At 38.8% G+C, this 23,888-nt stretch overlaps 1 protein-coding gene across 7 annotated transcripts in view; it reads left to right on the top strand.

The window, feature by feature from the left end:
• RPGRIP1L (RPGRIP1 like) overlaps window positions 1-23,888 on the top strand; it is a 73,574-nt gene that overhangs the window by 9,680 nt on the left and 40,006 nt on the right. For 5 of the 7 annotated variants that reach the window (XM_064160385.1, XM_064160386.1, XM_064160383.1 and 2 more), the window contains 6 exons: window positions 2,260-2,359; window positions 4,551-4,694; window positions 9,379-9,484; window positions 13,028-13,174; window positions 15,493-15,566; window positions 21,912-22,051. In XM_064160385.1, the coding sequence (XP_064016455.1) occupies window positions 2,260-2,359; window positions 4,551-4,694; window positions 9,379-9,484; window positions 13,028-13,174; window positions 15,493-15,566; window positions 21,912-22,051 (711 nt within the window). Of the gene's footprint in view, window positions 1-1,785; window positions 1,893-2,259; window positions 2,360-4,550; window positions 4,695-9,378; window positions 9,485-13,027; window positions 13,175-15,492; window positions 15,567-21,911; window positions 22,052-23,888 lie in introns of those variants that run through there. The other 2 variants (XM_064160388.1, XM_064160389.1) reach the window with 2 other exon arrangements.

The following is a 23,888-nucleotide window of genomic DNA, read 5'->3' as shown; positions in this document are numbered from 1 at the left end:
TAGTTATCAAGCAAGTTCTCTAATAGTTAAAATCATTGGACTTTCTTAGTACAACTTCTCTACACATTAAAGGCTTATAAAAGAAGTATATGAAAAAGTTTAGTGTTACCATGTTATAACAGAGTTTTGCATCTGTAGTTTGTTTGCACATGTTTTTACTTTTCTACTTTCAAGATTTGTTCTAGTCTCTTGATACATGTGTGCACAACACTGCAGACTTGAAAAAAAATCTGTTACATGTGTGGACTTTGGAAAGCAAATACCAGAATGCAGCCATCTTTAATGATGCTTTTTACTGTCCAGGCTTGCTCCTTTAGGCAGTCCCACTTGCTGTCTTTTCTTTATGGTAGCTGCGTTTGGAATCACACTTAAAAACCTTTCTCTTTTCATATGAACATTTGTAGAAATGATTGTACTCAGTTAACTCACACAAAGTACAGATAGTGTATTTTGTGGTTTGTTTGTTTGTTTGTTTTTAACGATAGCTGCAGTTCAAAACTGAGTCAGCAGAACTGTGTCCTTAACACTATAGATAAAAGGTATGATCAAGCTGCTGGCCAGTTATGTTGTGCGTTTCTTGCATCTCACCCTGCCACCAGTCTTTATTTGGTTACGTTGACTATTTAAGTATGTGCAAACAGAAACAATGCTCACGTTTTCAGATAGGCAATAAAAGGCTTTACCACTTTGTTTGTTTAATGTGAAGATAGTGCAAGTTTTGACATTTTTAATACACTTAAATTTTCATATTGTATATAAGGAATTAGGCAGTTTTATTCTCCAAATATTTTTTTTGTTTGTTTCTTTCAATGATGCAAAACTGTGAGAACTTCTCTTGGCATAAGGATAGATCCAGGCCAAAGAACTCCTGTGCAGAGCTAGACTGGGGCTGACCGAGGCAGTGATTCTTAAAATGAAGAGAATATGAGGAAGTGTAAAAAAAGGAAAAGTTGTTCACAAAACATCTGGTTCAGACAGTTTCTGAAATGTCACATAATTTCTTATGTGCCTACTTCATGTCTAAGAACTTGTCTAAACTAGAAGGGATTCTGATCATTTGAGTGCTACAGTGTTCCGTGAACATGATTTTCTAAGGTGAAAACCACTGCTCAGAGCTTGAACATGATATTGTTATATTCCTGAAGGTCAGAGAATATTTTCAGTAATACTCATTAGCATAAAATACTTAGTGTTTTTCTCTTGCATGTTTCCTCACACTGCCCTTTTGATTAATGATGATAAACCTATCAGTCTGGTGTCTGGTATGGTATGTCCCTCTTACATTTAAACACTGCTGGCCTTGTGGCTTGGTCTGTGAAACCATGAGGCTAAATCTCAAAAGATTTTTAGTACAGATCAGAAAATATTCAGAGCAATTATCCAAAATGAAATCCCTGAAAAAAATTCAGGAGCTTAGCTGTTTCCAGTGTATGAAGAGGCAAAAAGAATCAACAAATAATAAACAACCTAACTGTATCAGCCTTGTGCATCGCTGATCTACAAATACTGTAGCAAGTCAATAAAAAAGATATGGTCAGGTATGAATGTTTGGTAAATACCCATTGATTTCTCTCATTGCTTTCTTTATTAGTACAACCTTCTAAGATACTGTCATGATTTGTACAAAATTTTAGAAATAACCCCTCTAGACATATGTGTGAACAGATGTATGTAGCATAATTACCAATACCTTAAAAAAATACTTAAAGATCATTAATAGATCTTCCTGCTGAAGAAAGAAAACTAGGAGAAGAAGATTTGGAGAAAACATTGGGGTTTTTTATCTTTAAATAATTCCTCACTTTTCTTCTTCACCAGAGACTTACTATGCTACTAAAGAACACAAGGAAGTTATTTGCACTGCTGAGTAAAACAGTTCTGCAGTTGCTTGTGTAGGTGAATGACATGATTTTGTTTAGAGGATGCTTTCAGAGGAGACATGGTTAGAAGTCCATGTTCTTGTTCACTAATACTGATACTGTTCTTTTCTGAAGACATCGTCTCTGTTGTCTCTCTTTAAAAGTAAAATCTTCTAAGAACAAGACTCATCTCAGTTTTAAGACTCATCCTTAAGAATGTATGCTATGTCACCCATTGTTCACTTTTTAGAGCAACCGTGTTGTAGGTATTCTGATTATCTCTTTCTATGTGAATTTCAAACAAATCTACCTAGAATTTGTGTTTCTGGCCTATAAAAATTGTTGTTTTAAATGCTTTTTTGTTAAGAATAACAAAAATGTATACCTTCTTTCTTTTCAGGAATGAGATTTCAGGATTTAGAAGTGAGATCACCTAACCCTGTAGTCCCAGTTGATGGACAGAGTCCGCTTGAAGATCCAAGGGCTGAAATAAGAAATTTGTATGATTTTCATATTTCTTAAATTTGTTCTTCTGTTAGTTAAACCCTCAGATTTTCTTGAAAGAAAAAAAGTGTATTTTTTCACAAGTTTTCATATCAGAAGATGACGTGAAGCTACTGGATCTTACAGCAGTAAGACTGGTAGCAATGCAGAAATGTTTTATGATAAGGAAAACAGATTCAGGGATTTAGAAGGCAAAATGTAGACATGTAAGTGTTTGGCTGGAGGATTGAAACTGATCTTCAATGACGAGCCTCTCTTTTTGCTAGGATTCAATGTTGCTTGGCTTACAAGTGGACAAAACTGACAAAATAGAGGGCACCTTAGCTGCAAAATTGTTGTCAACACAACTCCTAAAAATGTGTAGGATAACCCAGGCAAGTGGGAACTGTATTGAATGTTACACTGAGGCATTTAGGGATCACAGAATTACAGAATAGTAGGGGTTGGAAGTGACCTCTGAAATTGATTCCAACCTTCCCTTACCAAAGCAGGATCACCTAAAGCAGATCACAGAGGAACATGCTCAGACAGGCCTTGAAAGTCTCCAGGGCCAGAGACTCCACCACCTATCTGGGCAGTCTGTTCCACTAGTGCTCTGCTGCCCTAAAAGGAAAGTTCTTTGACATGTTTAGATGGAGCTTCCTGTGTTCAAGTTTATGCCCATTACCTCTTGTCCTGTCATTGAGGACCACTGAGGAGAGTCTGGCTCCATCTTCCTAACACTCACCTCTTAGATATTTGTAAGCATTATTAAGGTTCTCCCCTCAGCCTCCTTTTCTCCAAGCTAAACAGATGCAGCTCAGGCTTTCCTCATATGAAAGATGTTCCTGTCCCCAAATCATCTTAGAGGTCCTGCACTGTACTCTGTTCAGTAGTTCTTTGTCTTTATTGAGCTGGGTTGCCCAGAATTGGACAGTATTCCAGCAATGAGGCCTTATTAGCACGAAGTAGAAGGGGAGGAGAACCTGCCTCAACCTACTGGCCACATTGCTCTTAATGCACCCCAGGTTGCCATTGGCCCTCTTGTTTGTATTATGAAGCAGAAACCATTCAAAATAGCATGTTATTTCCAAGATTTCAGCTCACAAAGCTGGAAAAAATAATCACAGAATGGTGCACTCAGATACAAAAACAATCACATGGCCAAAACACTCAAGGTTCTTCTAAAAGATGTATGGAGTAATGAGAATCTGTAGATCATAGAATCACAGAATGTCATGGGCTGGAAGTGACCTCAAAATATCATCTGGTCCAGCCATCTTGCCAGAGCAGGATCACCTAGAGCAGATCACACTGGAGTGAATCCAGATGGTTCTTGAATATCTCCAGAGAGGGAGACTTCGCAGCCTCTCTGGGAAGCTGGTTCCAGTGCTCTGTCACCCTCACAGTGAAAAAAATCTTCCTCATGTTCACATTGAACCTCCTGTGCCTCAGCTTCCACCCATTGCCCCTTGTGCTGTCACTGGGCATCACCGAGAAGAGGCTAGCTCCATAATTATCCATCAAAAGCTTTAGAGCGGGAGAAGATGTGGATGAGTTGTTTGTTCTTATTATAAAAAATGTAATTGGAAAAAATACCTGGGATTAACTTGTGAAGAAAATCAAAGTCAGAAAGTTATGGCCTACTGAAAGTGTTCAAACTCTGATATCAATCTGGAGGTTTATGCCTTTCTTTTTCTAATAACTGTTAAGATACATCATTTGATTATTTTTTTGTGTGTGTAAAGTTTCCCAACTCAGAATAAAAACTTTAATATCACTTTCCCTGCTCCATCCATTGAAGATCTGCTTTTCCTTTGGCAGCTGGTAATGCTGTTTTCAGAAAGTACTTAGTACCAATGGATTAGAAGGATACATTTAGTATAGAGTATAATAAGCCATGAGCTAGATTCTGCTAAACATTATTCAGTTCACATAAACATTTATTTCTATAGCTTATGTTGTGCTGATAGTGTATTGTTATTATTTCTCCATTTATTATTTGCATCTTTTTCTATGGTGGCCTCAAATTCCTTCCATAGTAACCTGAACTCTTTCAGCTCTGCTGTGATGCATGTCATTAAGACATACAAATTTTGCTGAATACTGTTACATTTTTTCTCTCTTAAGTATTTATACATATATATGCATATATATATCAATTAAATGCTTAACTGCTTTTGGAATGTAAGATGTTTGCCTTTGCAGGGAGACTGTGATTGAGTCCCAGAGGGAACACATTGAGGAACTAGAACGTACCAGAGACATACTTGTGAGTCAGCTAAGCAGGAAGGAGAAGGAAGTTGAAGAATCTGTCCTACGGCTGAAAGAGCAAGACACTACGAGCCGAAGGTATTGTGAAAAATTGAAATCTCCAATGTGGAAGTGTTAGAAGAGCAATGTCATAATATTTCTCTATGGCTGTAGAAATTACTTGTTAAGAAATACATGCTTCATTTATTTTGTCCCTTTGTTACAGTAATAGGTTATGAGGTTTTTTTCAGAAATAAACAAGGAAATTCATAATTACCATTTTAGCAAATATATTTCCAGCTGATTCAGACTCAGCTGAAGTTGGACTCGTAAAATTTAATCATTGTTTCTTCAATGTAACTGTTAGAAAATTGTAGATGTGGTTTCATACCAGTGGGTAGGTTAGTGTTTGTTAATAATAGTGGCCCTGTAAGAGCAGATTAGCAAATTCTTGAAGGAATAGCTGTGTGGTAGTCCAAGTCAGGCACACGTGCTTGGGAAATCTGTTTCACAGTAAAGCCTCAATTAGTTCAATCTTTTTTCTTTTTCCTTTCATTTTGCACAATTGTATACAAAATTACACAGCTTTGCATGCATTTTGCCTCTTTTGAGTGCTTCCATTTCAACCTGTTACTTCTAATTGTATTAAGGATCTAATGTGGCACCATCTTACATTCCTTACGCATTTGATTTCAATGAAGTGTTACTTGGATGTAAAATATGTGGCCAATTCTGTAACTACCTTTCAACGGAGAGACCCCCTTATTTGTGAGCATTTTTTGTGCATCAGTGGCACTACATCAATTATATATTGTTATGTTTGCTATTAAATTATTCACAAAGTCATGTCTCCTCTATTCTGAATTTACTTGCCTCTATATAGTTTGAATAGGTTAAAGAAGTTGTTATCATAAATAATTTCTTAGTGAATTCAAAAAATACTTCAAAGTTGTTTTTTTTTTAATTATTTGAAAATAATCTGGTACAAAAGTCTATGCTTTGTTTTTCTGTAGGTAAATGTTGTTCTTCAAGTATAGCAGGCAGAAATTGAATTGAACATCTAAGTTCAATGTCAGCCACCATGTTTCTATGACATTTCTAAGGTGTTTTCAAGGAAAGATACACTTCAAATTCAGCTAAAAAAAATCTTAAAGTTTGTAAATATAAAAAAATAGTGCAAATTCTTATGTATATCTGTTTATCAGATCATTTGTATACAATGCTGAGTTACTATCTGTGAATTCACGTTTGAAGTTCTCATAATGTTTCCTTTATAGTCTGTCTCTTGTTTGAAACAGTGAATGATACATTAAGTATTTAAGAGTTCCTCTGTGTGGCTGCAGGCACTGGAAAAGGAATTAGAAAAATGCCTACTACTGCCCTCTTAGAAGAGTATATCTTGTATAATTTTGCCACTAGAATACTTTATGGAAGGCTGTCAATCCCCATGCTTTTCAGGGTTTGGTTTTGTCATGTTTTTAAATCCTGAATGACCCAGTGCCAAAACTTAGAAGGATACTGTTCTCTCCATGGTTAATTGTAACCGTAGGTGCCTATATATAATTATAGTTAGAATTCCATTAGCTTGCTTTCTTGGAAGTCTAGTAACTGCTCCATAGAACAGTCTGTAATAGTTGTTTTATTATGCAAATAGATTTCTAGGTATATGTAATTCTTATTTTTAATCTTCTTTGCACCAGCAGAGAAGAAAGTGGCAATACTGGAATATGGGAAAGAAAAAGGGAAGTTTGGGTGGCTAATAAGGTCATCTTCTTTTGTGTTTACCAGTTATGGCTTGGAATTTTTCTGCAATTAGCAGGTTTTTCCTGTGCTTTGTGAGAATACAGTTGGCTGTCATCTAGTTGCATGACTACCCAAAGACAGTTAATCATCTGCAGTTCTTTAGGAGCTATATGATGTCAAAAGGACATAATAAATGTGCTTCCACCACTCTTCATGTTGTAGTACCATTTGATCTCAGCCTGTAATAAAATTATGTTGCTTTCAGCCTTTAGAAAAACATTGTTTATTCTGCTACATTTATCGCAGCCATCTATGCAGTTGTGATTGAGAGCTGTTAGCCTAGAAACCTTTTGTTTATTTAGCCTGACAGAGGGTAAGTGGTCCTAAGAAGCAGGGTGGTGATGCATTTTTTTCATTTGCTTGCTTTTCTTGGACTGAATGTGAATGGTGAAACTTTGTGAGTCACTGGTCCACTTGCCACAACAGTTGAGAATCTTTAAGTATAGTCTCAGTATTGTCTCCTTGTTCTACTCACATGGAAGCAAAGACAAGATGCAAAGGATGTGGTTTAATTAGACCTCAATTTTATTAGCTTAGCCATCTGGGATTTACTGGCATAAATTTGTACAGTGCAGGTCAAGATCCTTTCTTTAATCGTTTCCTTCTGGTGGAGTTTGCTGTCAGTCCCCCATTCCCACACAGCTGGTCCCCAGCCTGTTATTGGGACCCCACTATGTATGCTTTTAATTCAAACGATAAGAGGTCTGGAAAAGAGATTGTCTCTTTGGTGTATGTCAGACATTAACCCCAAACATAATTCTTAGCTTTCTAAAGGGTCACTTTCTCCTAACTTCATTTCTAATTTCAGACTTTTTAATCCATCTTTAAGATGAGATTTCAAGTGGAAGGGTATAGAGTTCATGTTCCTTATTTCTGCACTTGTGGTGAAAGGTGTGCTAGATCCCAGCCAGCATTCCCAGTAATTTAGGTTACTGCTTCAAAAGGCATATTAGATCCCTTGCTTCAAGCTTCTGCCTCAGGTCTACCTCTATGTCTGTATGTTCTGTGACAGAATATTTGGCTTTTTGGCAATAAAGAAAATATTGGATGAATCAACTTCATAACACTTTGTTCATAAATGTTGTTTTGTTATTCTTTGAGCAAAACATTATCTAAGTGAAAAGCATCATTGACTTCTATATCAAATCTCTACGTAATCCCTCTTTGTAAGTTATGTCAGAATACTTGAGCAGACACATCAACTAGCTCTCTAGATAATCAATTTCTATTCTGTTCTAGTTTTGTGACTTCATTTGCATTTGCATTTGCATTTGTTCCCAACAGTATCTTCCTCAGTTAACTTTTCTTTACCTACAAAATCTAAAATTATTTTGTCCTTCAGTAGTGAGCTCCTTGTATGCCTTTATGCATAGGACATCTGTTAGACATGGTTTATTTAAATAAATAAAATATTTTAGGAGTATTGTAGAGAAATTATTTCGTCGCTCTAGCTGAGATTGTCATCAATGTAATGCACTAATAAGAAATTAATTGCATATGCTTTCTGTAGCTAGAAATTTGGTGAGACAGATACTTTTATAATTGTAAGAATTTAAATGATCCAAGTAATAAAAGGTAATTTTTCACTTCTGAATTTGAATAATTTATTCAGGATAGCAGTACCTCAAACCTGTTTAAATCAAATGCTGTTTCATTCACTGTTGAAAAAATAGTTAATGTTGATTGTCAGGAGCCGTGGGGTTTACATCTGTACATCATAAATTTCACTATCATCTGCTCCTTTTTCTACTTAAAAAGTAAAAAAAGCCCCCTGCTTTAAAAAAAAAGGCAGGGGGGAGGGGGCAAAATAGAAAAAAGCCTTTGAAGGCATCAGGGTCTTTTGTTTGATGTGTGGAACAAGATTAATAAAAATGTGCCACTACATTAGCTTTTAAATAGCTAGCATGAGACTGTGCTGCTGTCTATACTCACCACAACTTCAATTTATGTAGATAATATATTTTAGACACATGACAGTTTTAGCATTGGGTTAAGGCTCTTTCTTGGGGAAGATCTCAAGTTCATGAGTGTGTTTATCTTCTGTGTAAGGGCAATTAACTGGGCAATGCCAAAACACAATAGGATTTGATATTTTACAGAATAAAAGGAAAGTATTTCATGTACTCAGCTGGTTTACAGATGTGAAAGCTTTGTAGTCCATTTTCTTGCTCTAGCATGACATTGTGTCAATTCGTCCAATATGTCCAAATTTGATAAATACTGGAAGAGAAATTATCGTTTCAAATGCTAAAGATTTATTCTGATTTTGTTATATTTTACATTAATTCAAATCAGAACTGGTTTCTCTTTTCATACATGAAGAACCTGTGAAAATTATGATCTTTAATTTTGCCCCTTGAAATAAGGGAAAGCATCTAAATAAATATTTATTTAAATTTTAAACTGTTTTAAACTTTTTTTTCCTATTAAACAGTGCATTCTCAAATTAATCTTAGAAGTGTAGCAATATAGAACATCTACATGGATACTAAGTGATTTTCATGTAGTTAAGACACATCTGCAGCTTATTTGAACACCAGCCTTAAGGTGTTAAGGTATAAATTGCTAAGTCACTTTCTCTGAGCTGTATTTGACAGGTTTAAATGCTAAGAGGAAATCTCATAAAATGATAATCCACTGGCACCAGATACTTCAGAGGGTAGAAAGCAAGTGAATGCAAAACAAATAATCTCTTTAGAGATAGGATTGTTTTTTCTTCTTTGCATATATATAGTTTGACACAGTAACCAAAGACATATGTGATGATTGAAGATGCTGTCATAGTGCAGTAGAATGAATTCTGAATTCTGTTATAGATTATGGGAGAAATAAATTTGAGTATAACATGCTAAATCTTTTCCCAAGTGTTTTGTTGAAAACTGATCTGCAAAAGTTTGCAACTTTTCAGAACCAAAAAAGAAAGAAAATCATGTTGTATCTTTAAGCTCATGATGCATTTCTTTTTAATATAATTTTGAAGGCTAAACATTCGAGACAACGTGGAAATGATCAAGGTCCGTAAGCAGCTGGCTGAGAAAAGCAATGCCCTTTCAGCAATGGAAGGAAAATTTCTCCAGCTTCAAGAGGTAATTGCAGTTTGGTCAATTACACCCTGTTACTCATGTCACATAAGCACTTGTAAATGGAAAATAAATATACACAGGTCTTGAATCCGAGTCACTGCTGAGTATGTGACAATGAACCACACAATGCGTGGCACCTAAGCTACATCAAACGTCTTAGGTTGTTTTTTTTCAGATGCCTTACAAATTTTAATCTGTAAAGCTATCTCAGGCAGCTTGTGGAGAATGAACTGAGCTGTCTGGCTAAAGAGATTCCTGATCATTTAAAGGAAGGACTTTGAGTTCAATGTGCTGGTTTACCAAAGGAGAGGTGACAGACCCCTCTCACTTACTGGTCTTTGATAAAGCTGAAGAAATTTGAGTGTTTGGAGTTCTGATATTAGGACTCAGTGTGTTCATATAGTAGTGAAAATTATTTTGGAGGGCTGCTATGAGTAATAGGTTTTCTTTATCAAAGAGCAAGTTTATGAAAATACTACCACCACATACACCTGCATAGTAGATTCCTTGTAGATTTTAACTGTACAGCATTTTTCTGCTTCTTCCCACATGTATTTGAAGAACTTCATTTACATGCAGACAGAGGTAGTAATGATAACAACTTAGAAATGAGAGAGTTCCTGTGAGTAGGAATCCTGTGTTCACTAGAGCTTTATAAATTATCCTAGACTTAAGAGGTAGAAGCAGTAGATATTCTTGTAAACTCATACTACTTTTAGTTGAGTTAGCAAGCTGAATAATGCTTGTTCCACTCCTTTATTCATGTGGTTTTCTGCTTCTACATTTTGTTTTGCTTTGCCCTCCTACACCGGTGTGCTGCTTATGTTGTCTCTGCCAGAACAACTCTTCCCTAAGTAGCTCAAATCTAATTTTTCACAGAGTGAGCTATATAGAATGTAAATTCCAGGGGAGATAGGTTTCATATGTCTTTTTGTGCTCTTAAAGAGAAAGCGATAAGTAAACTGTTCCATTTGAGATTATATGCAACTTTTTGGTAACGTACAGCAAACACCAGAGGCTCATACCTCTTTCTTGGCAGTAGCTGAACAGAAACACATGCTTAGGCTTCAAAGTGGTATTTGAAGATGTTGTTTCTAATATTCATAGTGAAAGCTGCATTTTTGAAAAGGATAAGTGTCTTCTGTCTCTTCCTTTTATTCACAAGATAACAGATAAAACAGTCTTCCTAGTCCCAATCATTTGAATGTTCCAAACATGGCAATAATTGTAAACCCCAGAATTTCTAGTTCAGATGGCATGTAAGGTACATATCTACAGAGCAGGTTTTAGTGGGATTTTTTTAATGTTTATCTTGATGATTTTCATGCCTATGGATTTCATCATTTGCTTTCTCAGCTTCTACCAGTTGAAACTCATATAATTAGTCCATATTTATCTTTGAACTTGAGTCAACCTAACTTGTGAAACCATAGAATGATAGAAGCCTATCTGCTCCATCTCATGATACTGAAATTGAGCTTGCTACTGAACATTTACAGGACAGTTTTTTTGACAAGCAGTTTTAATGTAGCCATTTAGTACTTAGAAGAGTGAAAGACCCTGAAATTGTTTGGGTTATGTATTTGTTCCCAGTGGTATATTTATTTGCCCTAATTACAAACCAAACATTCACTATTTTGTGATTTGCACTATGAAATGTGCTAACTTGTACAGCTACAATTTCAAATACTATAGAGAGTTAAATCTCTGGGACAATCTCTTGAACAATTTCACAACTGGAAGTGAGAACAGTTTATGTTCACTTATGTGATATTTTTAGGAGATATATGTCTATTTTCTTTAAGTGAGCTATTTCTAATTGAGAACAATATCAAGGCATGTTTCCCAGAGAAATAAAACTCCAGACTAGAAATATTAAACTAAGGTCATCTTTCCAAGTGCTGTCATGACCTGAGTCTTGGGATACTCAAGGGAGAGCAGGAAAGAAAACTCTTTCAGCGTTATGGAAAAGAAGTGCTGACAGAACACTCAACTATAAAATAATATTCAGGTAAAGAATGCCTTTTGGAAGAAAATAGCATGAGTGAAGTCATAGTCCTCTAAATGAGAATTAATCCAAAATGGTCAGAAGCATAGCAGACACTGAAGGATTAGAATGATATTGAAAGCAAGGAGATTTTTCAGGAGGCTATTTTTAAATACTGTTAATGAGATGACTCAATAGAATAAATATGATAGCTGAATTTCTTCTCAGCTGTTTTGGAAATTAAAGAAAGAAATGAGAGTTAAATGGTCAATGAGAGGCAGTCTTGCCAAGGTACGGGTTTTGGGGTTTTTTTTCTTCATGTATAATGGGTTGAAATGGAAAAGGTCATACGGAAAAAAATGAACCTCAAAGTTGGCAGGTTTAGAGACTGTAAGGATTCTAATTTTGAGGAGAAGAAAAAGAAGTCTGGTGAGAAAATAGGAGAGTGTAAAATAATTATCTTTAAGGTGTTGTTCTTTGAAGTTACTGAAATACAATTCACAGATACAAAACAGAACAAGGAATGCTGGAGAAGCATTAAAAACTGATGAGTAATATACTTCATTATTTTGCTGAATGCTAATTTTTGTTATTAAGATATGAAAGGATGCAGATCCAGTTGATAATAGGTTTTCTTCAGGTTCTTTTGTTTGTTTCTGGGATATTCACACTACACGTGAACCTAAACAAATTGTAAAGGATTCACATTCAGTTTCTCCATTCAGCTATTTTGTAGGAGTGTTATATGGAAAAAGTGATTTTTTTTGGGTCAACAACAATTAAACATTATCTATACTCATAGATGTGTTTGACATAATGTTTATATAAACATTATAGTAAACAGGATATTAGGTTTTGTTCCACTTCAGATCATACTTTGAACATTATTTACAGTGAAATTCCTAATGAATGAGGCTTTATTAAAGCATTGTGGAATGTAGGCAGTATAATAGGTACTAATATTCTAGAAATGGAAGTTCTATCGGCATCCTCCATTTAATATTAAAATTAGTTAAATGTGCCTTCATATAATCCATTGAAGTAAATTAAAAAGTGATAGAAATCATGAGTTCCTTGCTAAATTACTGCTAGCAGGGAAATAGAACTGACAGCATTAGGATTATGAAACAATTACGTATCTACAATTAAGGGTTAACAGAGCTGTGGCAAGCTCTGTGATTAACATAGCTGTGGTCAACATTCATTTTTGCTTGCTACTGCAGAGTTTTTGGTCAGCATGTCTAACCACTGTAACCACAGCAAAATCTTTTAATTGCTTAACAGATGTATTTCTTGGTTGTTTTCATCATGACTGAACTAAGGGTTTTAATGTTCATGAGAGCAACAAGAATGCCACCTTCTCCTGGCCGTGTGTAATGAAAGTTGTTTTCAGTTAACTTAGTTCAAGAGTGTCTCCTGTTGACCACATTGAGAATATATATTCAGTACTGCCCTGAAAGACCACCTATTGAGTATGCAGGGTGTTGTAACATTCTAGTAAGTGTGGAGGTTTTTGGGTTTGGATTTTTTTCTGAATTTTCCATCTTTCCTTTTCATAGAATGAAAAGAACCTGAAGACCAGCCATGATGCTTTAATAGCAAAAAGCAATGAACTGAATCAGCAGCTTAAAGAAGAACGGTTAAGGTCTCTTCATCTTCAGGAAGAACTGCAGTTAGTAACTATTTCAAACCGAAGGACGGAGGAGGTGAGACTATGTTCAAGAGAGCTAGAATCTGCTCTTGTTAATACACATAGATAGGGGCAGAGGTACCACTGGGATAGCTTTTAGTTGCAGAGATATGAATAGACACATTTAGAAGACTAACCTGGTAATATATATATTCTTTTATCCCATTAAAAAGAAAAACTTGTGGCTGCTGTTTACTTCTTTCAGAATCGTGAACCATACCTGTTTCCCATGCCACATGATCACTACATTGGTGTTTGGACAATATTTGAAGTTGAAAGCATAGAATTTCCTGTCAGTTCTGATGCTTAACAAGTGATTTTCTTCAGAAAAGAAAATCATACTTGGTTTTTTTTTTTCCAATGTTATTTTGACCTGATTTAATTATAGTACAGTACAATATCATCTTAGTGAGCAGTTCAAATCAATCACTTCTATTTAGAATCAGTCAGGGTTGGAAGGGACCACAAGGATCATCTAGTTCCAACTCTCCTGCCATGGGCAAGGACACCCAGACTAGCCAGAGCCTCATCCAGCCTGGCCTTAAACACCTCCAGGGATGGTGCTTCAACCACCTCCCTGGGCAACCCATTCCAGGCTCTCACCACTTTCATGCTGAACAGCTTCCTCCTTATGTCCAGTCTGAACCTACCCAACTCCAGATTTGCTCCATTCCCCCTGGTTCTATCACTACCTGCTATTCTAAAAGTCCCTCCCCAGCTTTTTCATAGGCTCCTTTGAAGTACTGGAAGGCCACAAGAAGGTCACCTCAGAGCCTCCTCTTCTCCAGACTGAACAGCTCCAACTCTTTCAGTCTGTCCTCATAGGAGAGGTGCTCCAGCCCTCTGATCATCCTCGTGGCCTTTCTCTGGACATGTTTCAGCATGTCCACATCCCTCTTGTAATAGGGGCATCAGAACTGGATGCTGTACTCCAAGTGGGGTCTCAGCAGAGTGGAGCAGAGGGGGAGAAACCTCCTTCAACCTGCTGGCCACGCTTCTTCTGATGCAGCCCAGGATCTGGTTGGATTTCTGGGCTGCAAGTGCACACTGCTGCCTCGTGTTGAGCTTCTTGTCCACCATCATCCCAAGTGCCTCTCCTCAGGACTTGTCTCCAGCCAGTCACTGCCCAGCTTGGATTTGTGCTTGGGATTTCCTCGACCCAGATGCAGGACCTTGCACGTGGTCTTGTTGAACCTCATGAGGTTGTCTTGTGCTCACCTCTCCAGCCTGTCCAGGTCCCTCTGGATTGCAACCCTGCCCTCCAGCCTGTCTGCTGCACCACACAGCTTGGTGTTGTCAGTAGACTTGCAATATTTCTGTCCATGTCACTGACAAAGATATTGAACAAGGTTGGTCCCAGGACTGATCCCAGAGAAACTCCACTTGGACATGGAGCCATTGACAGCCACTCTTTGAGTGTGGCCATCAAGCCAGTTCTTTATCCATCTTGTGGTCCACTCATCAAACCCATGTTTCACCATCTTGGAGACCAGGATGTGGTGTGGGACAGTGTCAAAGGCTTTGCTCAGGTCCAGGTAAATGACATCAGTTGCTCGCCCTTCATCTATTAATGTTGTGACCTGTTCATAGAAGGCCACCAGGTTCATCAGGCATGGAGACAGCTGTCATTACTAGTAGTCACCCAGATACAGGGCTACAAAGCAAACATTGTATTCCTTATTCTTCTCAACATGTGAAGAGTAAGAGTATGCAAAGTAATATTGTTTTCTTACACTTTGTGGCAACTTATCTTTAGTTTTACCATTTGGTTTACATGTCTTGAAGATATTTTATGTGAACCAAGTTTACCAAGGTTACCTTGTAGATATTTCCTCCAAACTTCCAAGCTATTGTAGTGCATGCAGAGTGTATCTTGTATCTTCTGAGTCAAAGTATCCAATTTTTTTAAAGCTGTATGTTACTGTGGTGAGTATTTTGAAAGCAAAGACTTACTGTTTCTACAAGGTCAATAAAAAGTATTTACTATACAGGAGCCATTGATTACCTAATAATAGTACTCACCACAATGGAAGTAAATATTTTTAATGTGATAGACCTTGTTGTTTTCAAAGGCAGAATGTCATTAGGTTCTGTTGTTCAGCTGTGACGTGCTGGTCTCAGCTTTATATAAACAGCATTCAAAAGACTGTCTGGGCCTGATGTAATCCCAAGCAGTAAATAAAATGTTATTTTGAAGCTTCTAAGAGACTGTTGTATAAAAAGAACAAGTGAAAGCCTGGCAATTCCTACAAATTATTAACTGATTGTCTTTACACTTTCATTGAAATTTCCTCTTGTGGTATGCACTGCTTCAAATTTACTTCTTCATTTTAGCTGCAGGAAAGAATAAGTGATCTAGAAAAAGAGAAGGAACTCTTGAAGCAAGACTATGACAAGCTATGTAATAGGTAAGTTACGGTTTCAGTATGTAAAAATCTTGAATTCTATCCTGTTTGGTAGCTCTCCATATACTGTGTGCATGAATACATAGTTTGTGTATGTGCACACATGTAAATATATTCATGCTACAGTCCATCATACCAGTAATGGAATCTTTTATGGTAAAATGCCTGAAGTACTTTCTCATACCAAAAGTTTGCTTGGTTTTTCAGTGTGATATCTGTCAAAAATACTATTGACTAAACACAGTATTTATAGTGTCCTTATAATATTTGTTTTATTTCTTCTTTACCTTCTACAGTGAAATGAAAAGTTATAGTAGCAAAAACCTGTGTGTGCAATAGCTTAAAACATTTTTTTTACACATAAGCTATTATTCAGAGTTTTGTCTAGGCACAGTTGGTCAGCTGTTTCTTGCTTGAGTAACTACATAAATATGGTTCTCTCATAACATACTCATCTACAATATGACTTTTCTTTTACCTGAAATGATCTGCCTTTTAATATACTCCCATTTAGACTTTGAGTCATGTTTCATCATTCCATGTTACTATATAAGTAACAAGTAATCAGGAAAATAAATGGATTGTTTTATTTTAACTACTGTTTCACAGCTTACTTATTCTGTTGCTTACTCAAACAATGCAACTTTACTACAGCTTACCTGTTGCTGACAGTGGCTAGGTCAGTGTCCACAGATTCCAGGTAATAAACAAATATTTATTTCTTCTTTTGAATGGATGAAAAGAGACATAAACTCCTCCTTTGGCAATGTTACTTCTTTTGAAATTCATTTGAAGTCAATGGGAATTTTGCCAAATCCAAAACTGCAGAGCTGGATCTAAAAAGTTTACAAAGAACATGTATGAATTTGTCAGTTGACTGTTATTTTTTAGTCAGCATCCAAGAAAACAATTCATTTGGATAAAACATTTGGAGGAATTGTTTTCATATGACCTTGTAATACAAATCTAGCAATGCTTAAACTCCCTCCAAAGGAAATCATAGAATCAACCAGGTTGGAAGAGACCTCAAAGATCATCCAGTCCAACCTATCACCCAGCCCTAGCCAGTCAACTAGACCATGGCACTGAGTGCCTCATCCAGTCTTTTCTTGAAGACCCCCAGGGACGGTGCCTCCACCACCTCCCTGGGCAGCCCATTCCAATGGGAAATCACTCTCTCTGTGAAAAACTTCTTCCTAACATCCAGCCTATACCTACCCTGGCACAACTTGAGACTGTGTCCCCTTGTTCTATTGCTGGTTAACTGGGAGAAGAGGCCAACCCCCACCTGGCTACAATGTCCCTTCAGGTAGTTGTAGACAGTAATAAGATCACCCCTGAGCCTCCTCTTCTCCAGGCTAAACAGGCCCAGTTCTCTCAACCTCTCCTCATAGGATCTGTGTTCCAGGCCCCTCACCAGCTTTGTTGCCCTTCTCTGGACATGTTCCAGTACCTCAACATCTTTCTTGAATTGAGGGGCCCAGAACTGGACACAGTACTCAAGGTGTGGCCTGACCAGTGCTGAGTACAGGGGAAGAATAACCTCCCTTGTCCTGCTGGCCACACTGTTCCTGATGCAGGCCAGGATGCCATTGGCTCTCTTGGCCACCTGGGCACACTGCTGGCTCATCTTCAGCTTACTATCTATCAGTACCCCCAGGTCCCTTTCCTCCTGGCTGCTCTCCAGCCACTCAGTCCCCAGCCTATAGCGCTGCTTGGGGTTATTGTGGCCAAAGTGCAGAACCCTGCACTTGGCCTTGTTAAATCTCATCTCATTGGCCTCTGCCCACCCATCCAGCCTGTCCAGGTCCCTCTGCAGGGCTCTCCTACCTTCCAACAGATCAACACCTGCTCCTAGCTTGGTGTCATCTGCAAACTTACTGATGCTGGACTCAATGCCCTCGTCCAGATCATCAATAAAGATATTGAACAGGACTGGGCCCAGCACTGATCCTTGGGGAACACCACTTGTGACTGGCTGCCAACTGGACGTGGCACCATTCACCACCACTCTCTGAGCTCTGCCATCCAGCCAGTTCTTGATCCAGCACAGAGTGAATCTGTCCAAACCATGAGCTGCCAGCTTGGCTAGGAGCTTCTTGTGGCAGACAGTGTCAAAGGCTTTGCTGAAGTCCAAGTAGACTACATCCACAGCCTTCCCCACATTCACCAGGCGGGTAACCTGATCATAAAAGGAGATCAGGTTGGTGAGGCAGGACCTGCCCTTCCTAAACCCATGCTGGCTGGGCCTGATCCCTTGGCTATCCTGTAGGTGCTTTGTGATGGCACCCAAGATGACCTGTTCCATGACCTTGCCTGGCACTGAGGTCAGGCTCACAGGTCTGTAGTTTTCTGGCTCCTCCTTATGACCCTTCTTGTGTATGGGAATCACATTGGCCAGCTTCCAGTCTTCAGGGACCTCTCCAGTGAGCCAGGACTGCTGATAAATGATGGAGAGTGGCTTGGCCAGCTCAGCTGCCAGCTCTCTCAGCACCCTAGGGTGGATCCCATCCGGTCCCATGGACTTGTGAGGATCCAAGTGACTTAGCAGATCCCTTACTGCTTCCTCATGGATTAGAGGGGGACTGTACTGGTCCCTGACTCCATCCACCACTTCAGGAGTCCAGCTGTCCTGGAGACAACCTGTCCCACTAGTGAAGATTGAGGCAAAGAAGGTGTTAAGCACCTCTGCCTTTTCCTCATCCTTTGTCACTCTATTCCCCTCTCTATCTAACAAGGACTGGAGGTTGTCCTTGGCCCTTCTCTTGCTATTCATATATTTAAAGAAACACTTTTTATTTTCCTTGGCAGCTGTGGCCAGCCTGAGCTCCAAGTGGGCTTTTGCCTCTCTAATTTTTCCTCTACAAGACCTAGCAACCTCCTTGAACTTCTCCTGGGACACCTCCCCTCTTTTCCAAAGGTGATACACTCTCTTTTTAATCTTTAATTCCTTCAGCAGCTCCCTGCCCATCCAGCCTGGCTGCCTCCCTCGTCGGCTCATCTTCCGGCTCAGTGGCACTGCCTGCTCCTGTGCCTTCAGGAGTTCTTTCTTGAAGCAGGTCCAACCTTCCTGGACCCCTTTGTTTCTAAGGGCTATTTCCCAAGGAACTTTCTGAATTAGTTCCTTAAATAGGCTGAAGTCTGCCCTTCGGAAGTCCAGTGTGGAGGTTCTGTTGATGCCCCTCCTGGTTTCTCCACGTATTGAAAACTCTATAATTTCATGGTCACTGGACCCCAGGCAGCCTCCAACCACCACATCCCCTACCAGCCCCTCTCTATTTGTGAGCAGCAGGTCAAGCAGGGCTGCCCCCCTGGTAGGCTCACGTAACAGCTGGGATAGGAAGTTGTCTTCCACACATTGCAGAAACCTTCTAGACTGCTTCTTCTCTGCAGTGTTTAAGTCCCAGCAGATGTCTGGTAGGTTAAAGTCGCCCACCAGAACAAGGGCAGGTGATCTTGAGGCAGCCTCCAGTTGCTTAAAGAGTAATAAATCAACCTCTTCTTCCTGGTTGGGTGGTCTGTAACAGACTCCAACCAGGATATCAGCCTTGTTGGCCTTCGCCTTAAGTCTCACCCATAATGACTCAACTTGATCATCCCTGATTTCTACCTCCATGACATCCAGAGCATCCCTAATATACAGAGCCACTCCCCCGCCCTTTCTCCCTTGCCTGTCTCTCCTGAAGAGTCTGTAGCCATTGATTACAGCACACCAATCATGTGAGCCATCCCACCATGTTTCAGTGATGGCGACAATATCATAGTTTCCCTCCAGCACCAGAGCTTCCAGCTCCTCTTGTTTGTTACCCATACTGCGTGCATTAGTGTACATGCACTTCAGCTGGGCTGCTGCTTTTACTCCTAGCTCTAGCCTACCTTCCTCAATTCCCTTTGATTTATCTCTGGTGCTGTCATGTTTAACCCCCTCCCCCTTCCATTCTAGTTTAAAGCCCTCTCAACAAGCCCAGCCAGCTCATGTGCCAGGGTCCTTCTCCCCTTCTGTGATAGTTGTGTCCCATCTGCTGATTGCAGACCTGTGGCAAGATGAAGTTCCCCAATATCAAAGAATCCAAAGTTATGTTGGATGCACCAACCTCTGAGCCACTTGTTCATCAAATATGCTTTCTTATTCTTCTCTGTATTCCAGCCTGTGACTAAGGGTATAGATGAAAAGATTACCTGTGCCCCTGCTCCCTCAACTGCTTTCCCCAGTGTCTTAAAGTCCCTTTTGATAGCTTTTAGCCCTCTGTTATTAATCTCATCATTCCCTGCCTGTATAACTAATAAGGGATAGTAATCAGAGGGCTGCACTACAGTAGGCAGCCTCCTGGTAACATCCCTGACCTGGGCTCCAGGGAGGCAGCAGACCTCCCTGTGGAAGGGGTCTGGTCGGCATATGGGGCCCTCTGTTCCCTGCAGAAGGGAATCACCAATAACAATTACCCTCCTCTTTTTCTTCTGGGTACTTGTTCTGATGCGAGGGGGCAACTGAGTTGCCCTCCCAGCTGGTGATGCTTCTGCCTGCTCCAGGATCACCTCATCCTCAACCTCTAGTGCCCTATATCTGTTATGTAAGGGCAGCTGGGGATGTGAAGATGGCTGGAAGGGTTTTCCCTTGCCCCTTCTGGCAGATGTGGTTGACCATTTATAGTTACCCATATGGCTCCAGCTTCAGTGGAATACAGTAAATGTGAAAGAAATTCCACGTGAATTCAAGTGAAAGTAATCTTAAAATTCAAAGGAAGAAAGTCACAGCAGTAGATCTGTCTCTTCTGTACCTTTGCAGTAGTAAAGAAATGATTGTGGATTCAATGCATTATATTCTCTGCATGTTATCTTGAAAATCACAGTAGAGTGATGTATTACTGTAGGACTTAGAAGCATTGCTTATGTTGATGCATACTGTGAAAGACACTGCCACAATATAGATGGTATATGCCTAGAGAGCTGTATAAAAAGGGGAGAATATGAGAAACAGGAAATGCAGAGAGATAGCACTGTTTTTATTAAAATCACAAATCAAGAATATAAACAGACTTTAGTATCTACAGTTTATGCTGTAATATTGTTTTTTCTTTAATCTTAAGTTCATTCTTCATGCATATTAGATATAAATGCACTTAGCTATACTCAGAACCACTTTATGTAGTCACAGCCAGCAAAACAGGCAATTGTCTTTCTGCCAGTGCGTACAGTCTGAAGCTATGTGGGCTGTCCCTTCTACAATATTCTTTCATCTCCTTAATGTTTTTCTGCTTGAGACTTTTATCTCTGGAAGACATAGATTGATAAATAGGTAGGTATCAGATGACACACACACATGTATATACAGATCTAGACATATACACACATTCAGATGTAGAAAATACCCCTCTTTTTTTTCAGCCAAAGTGAAATGATGAGGAAATTACTCTTGCTTTTGTTAAAAAAGTAAAAATTCTGCTTTCTCACAAAATATAAATGTGAATAAAGTGGCTTATGATTGGTTAACATTTTTCTAGTCACTAAGAATTCAAGTATTGAGTAATGATACAAAGACCATAGTGTTCAGTGTCTGAATTATGAAAGCACACTGCACAGCATCCCATCTTACTGGGAATTATGAACTGTAAATTATGAAACTTATGTAATTTTGTTTCCGTCTGAGTTAAACATTTTGTTGTGGTTCCAGCAGTTCTAATTCTGTGTCCATGCAATCCTTATTGCACATAGATTGGTAGTTTACAAGTAACTAATGTGTTGCAGGCAAAATAGTTATTCTAATTTCTTTGCCCACCTCTGGTTTTTATTTCTTAAATTAGGGGAAAGATTACTTTATATGTGCTTCTTAATCAGTATCAGAATTGTTGTTTTACAGCTTGAGAAAACTGTTGTCACTTTGTGGTCAACGTTTTTTTGAATAGGCAACTGACTTTAGGCTCTGCATGTTTTGCAGATTTAAAAGAAATCAGGTGGGTGATTCCAGTTCTCTACATTAAGAGGGTTTGTATGTGGAAAGAATGGTTTTGTCAGTTGTCAGTTGCTGAGGTTTGGAGTTGTGGATTATGCTGGGATATGCATCTGAATTCCTTTTCTAGCTCCATAAATGCTGCATGCTGCCAACTTTTTCTGACTTTGGAGCTCTAAATTAAGGCCAGTTCCTTTGCTCATCCCACAAACTCTTTCATGTTTTTTAACCGCAGCCTGAGAAAGGCGCCTTGGTTTCAACAGCAGCAGACCAGCATATGTTTACTTAATTCCTGAGACATGATGACAGTGGTTTGTGTGCCACTAAAAGCTTTTTTCTTTATTATTTTGTGTTGGAGCTGATTTCCAAAAGTTTTTCACATGCCACATGTTTTATTGCAGTGTCTTCAGTATGACCCATGAACAGCAGTGGAAGTTAAAGGAACAGCAGCTGAAACTGCAAATTGCTAAACTAGAGACTGCTATCAAATCTGATTTAGCAGACAAAAATGAAATCCTTGACAAGTTCAAAGTAGAAAGAGGTAAACTTCTGAAAGAAATACCATTTTCCCTTGATGTGAGGTTCTCCTGTGTGGGAGTTCAGGTATATTGTCCAAAAAAGTGTAGCTTCTATTTTTTGTAATTTCAGAGCTGGTTTTGTTAACTGTATTTGAACAATATGCTAAATTATGACTAGCTATTAAGGATAAGAATTGACCCAAAACAGATTATGTTCTCAATGTGGATCCCCAGCTGCTTTCATTCTTCATCTCTTTAGTTAGTATTTACCCTTTATTTTGCAAAATAGGTGTCATATGTCTTGAAAGCAGGTGCTTTTTATTTACTGGAAAAGACAGTGATGGGTTTTTTACCTCTACATGATTGGTACTGTTTGGTCTATAAGAACTCATTCTGTGAGCTTAGGTAGGATATTTGGGTGATATATGTTGGCACAATATGTATTTTGATTGCAACTGAGAAGAGTGTTATTGCACAGTCCCTTAAGTATCTTACAAGGCCCTTATCAATGTCAAAGGCTATCTGCAAGTCTGTAGTCTTCTTCCTCTTGTGGTTCTATAGCCTTTATGCCAAGCTTCTGTGACAGTGTTCTCCGAAGCCTCCAGGGCAGTGTTTCTTTGTGCTGGTACTGTCATGACCCTGCTACTGAAAACCTGAATATTGTTGTGATGATATATTCATGTGGGATGTGGTCACCAGTGGTGTAAGAATTGTCTCCTTTTCCCCTTGTCTTCTTCCCCTGTGGTTGCAGCTTTGGAGTTAAATTCCATGAAACAAGCCAAGCAGTAACCAGCTCCAGCCCTGATCCAAGTGCGATCCAATAAGTGCTGATAGTGTTATAATGGAAACAACCAATGGAGGGTTTGAGTAACTCCTGTGAAAAACAATTATGTGGGAACGCTGAATGGCAGGACCCATCTCATCACTTCTGTGCCCAAAGGCCGTTGTGGAAGTATTGCCTTCCCTCTTGCCTTTTCCCTGCATGTCTTGCATTTTTATTTTTGATTGGGATTATAAAGATCCAGCCTGTTGAGAATGTGGAGAGGCAACATGAACAGTGCTAAGGTAGACTAAGCTGTGCTCTTATTAGCAGTTTGGCCTGTTTTGGCTCAACAAGCTGATGAAATCGATTTGAACAAAATCTTGTTCCCTTTCTGTATAGCATTTATGGGTTTTAAATTATCTTGAAGCAACAAGTTTGAATGAATATTCAAAATTTGTACAAAAACTTTACTGGGGTTCATGTTTAAAAGGAGTGGACTGAGCTTGTTGCTTATGTCAAAAAAATTCATGGCAATGAGATAGAAGTGCTTGAGGGACATCTTGCCTCCTTATCCAAGGAGAAAGTGCTAGTTAGATCTCATTTTATACTGTAGGGAAATGAAGCGGCAACAGCATGAGGGGCCCTCTGTTGGACATCAGCCAACAGATAGAGGCCTTTTGGGTATATTATCTGTGAGGGTCCAGAAGACTCCGTTGCCGATGAAGTATCTCGCCATCTTTCATGAAGGCCTGCCTTCTCTGCCCTTTCACAAGGCTTGTTTTAATTGTTCTCTTATTTGCTTTCTCATTTTTAGCCCTTAGTGTTTCTAATTAGAGTTTCTTTTCAGTTGCACAAATGTATTAAATTTTCCTCATAACTGCAGAGAATTAAAACCTTACTGGTGATTGATTATGTGTTAGAATTGAAAGTGACTTGTGGAGTCCCAACACATGTATGAGTCAGGCTACTGTGTATAGGAGCAGCGACATTACAGATGATTCATTTTTAGTGAAGATGTCATTTAATATATAAACTCTGCAAAATTAAAACTAACCTGATGTCAGTTTTTGAAACATTACTAAACCCTTGAGACTAGC

Source organism: Pogoniulus pusillus, chromosome 20 (assembly GCF_015220805.1).
Source record: "Pogoniulus pusillus isolate bPogPus1 chromosome 20, bPogPus1.pri, whole genome shotgun sequence".
Lineage (NCBI taxonomy): Eukaryota > Metazoa > Chordata > Aves > Piciformes > Lybiidae > Pogoniulus > Pogoniulus pusillus.
Note: the sequence above shows the minus strand (reverse complement) of the source record. Positions and strands in the feature narration are given on the sequence as shown.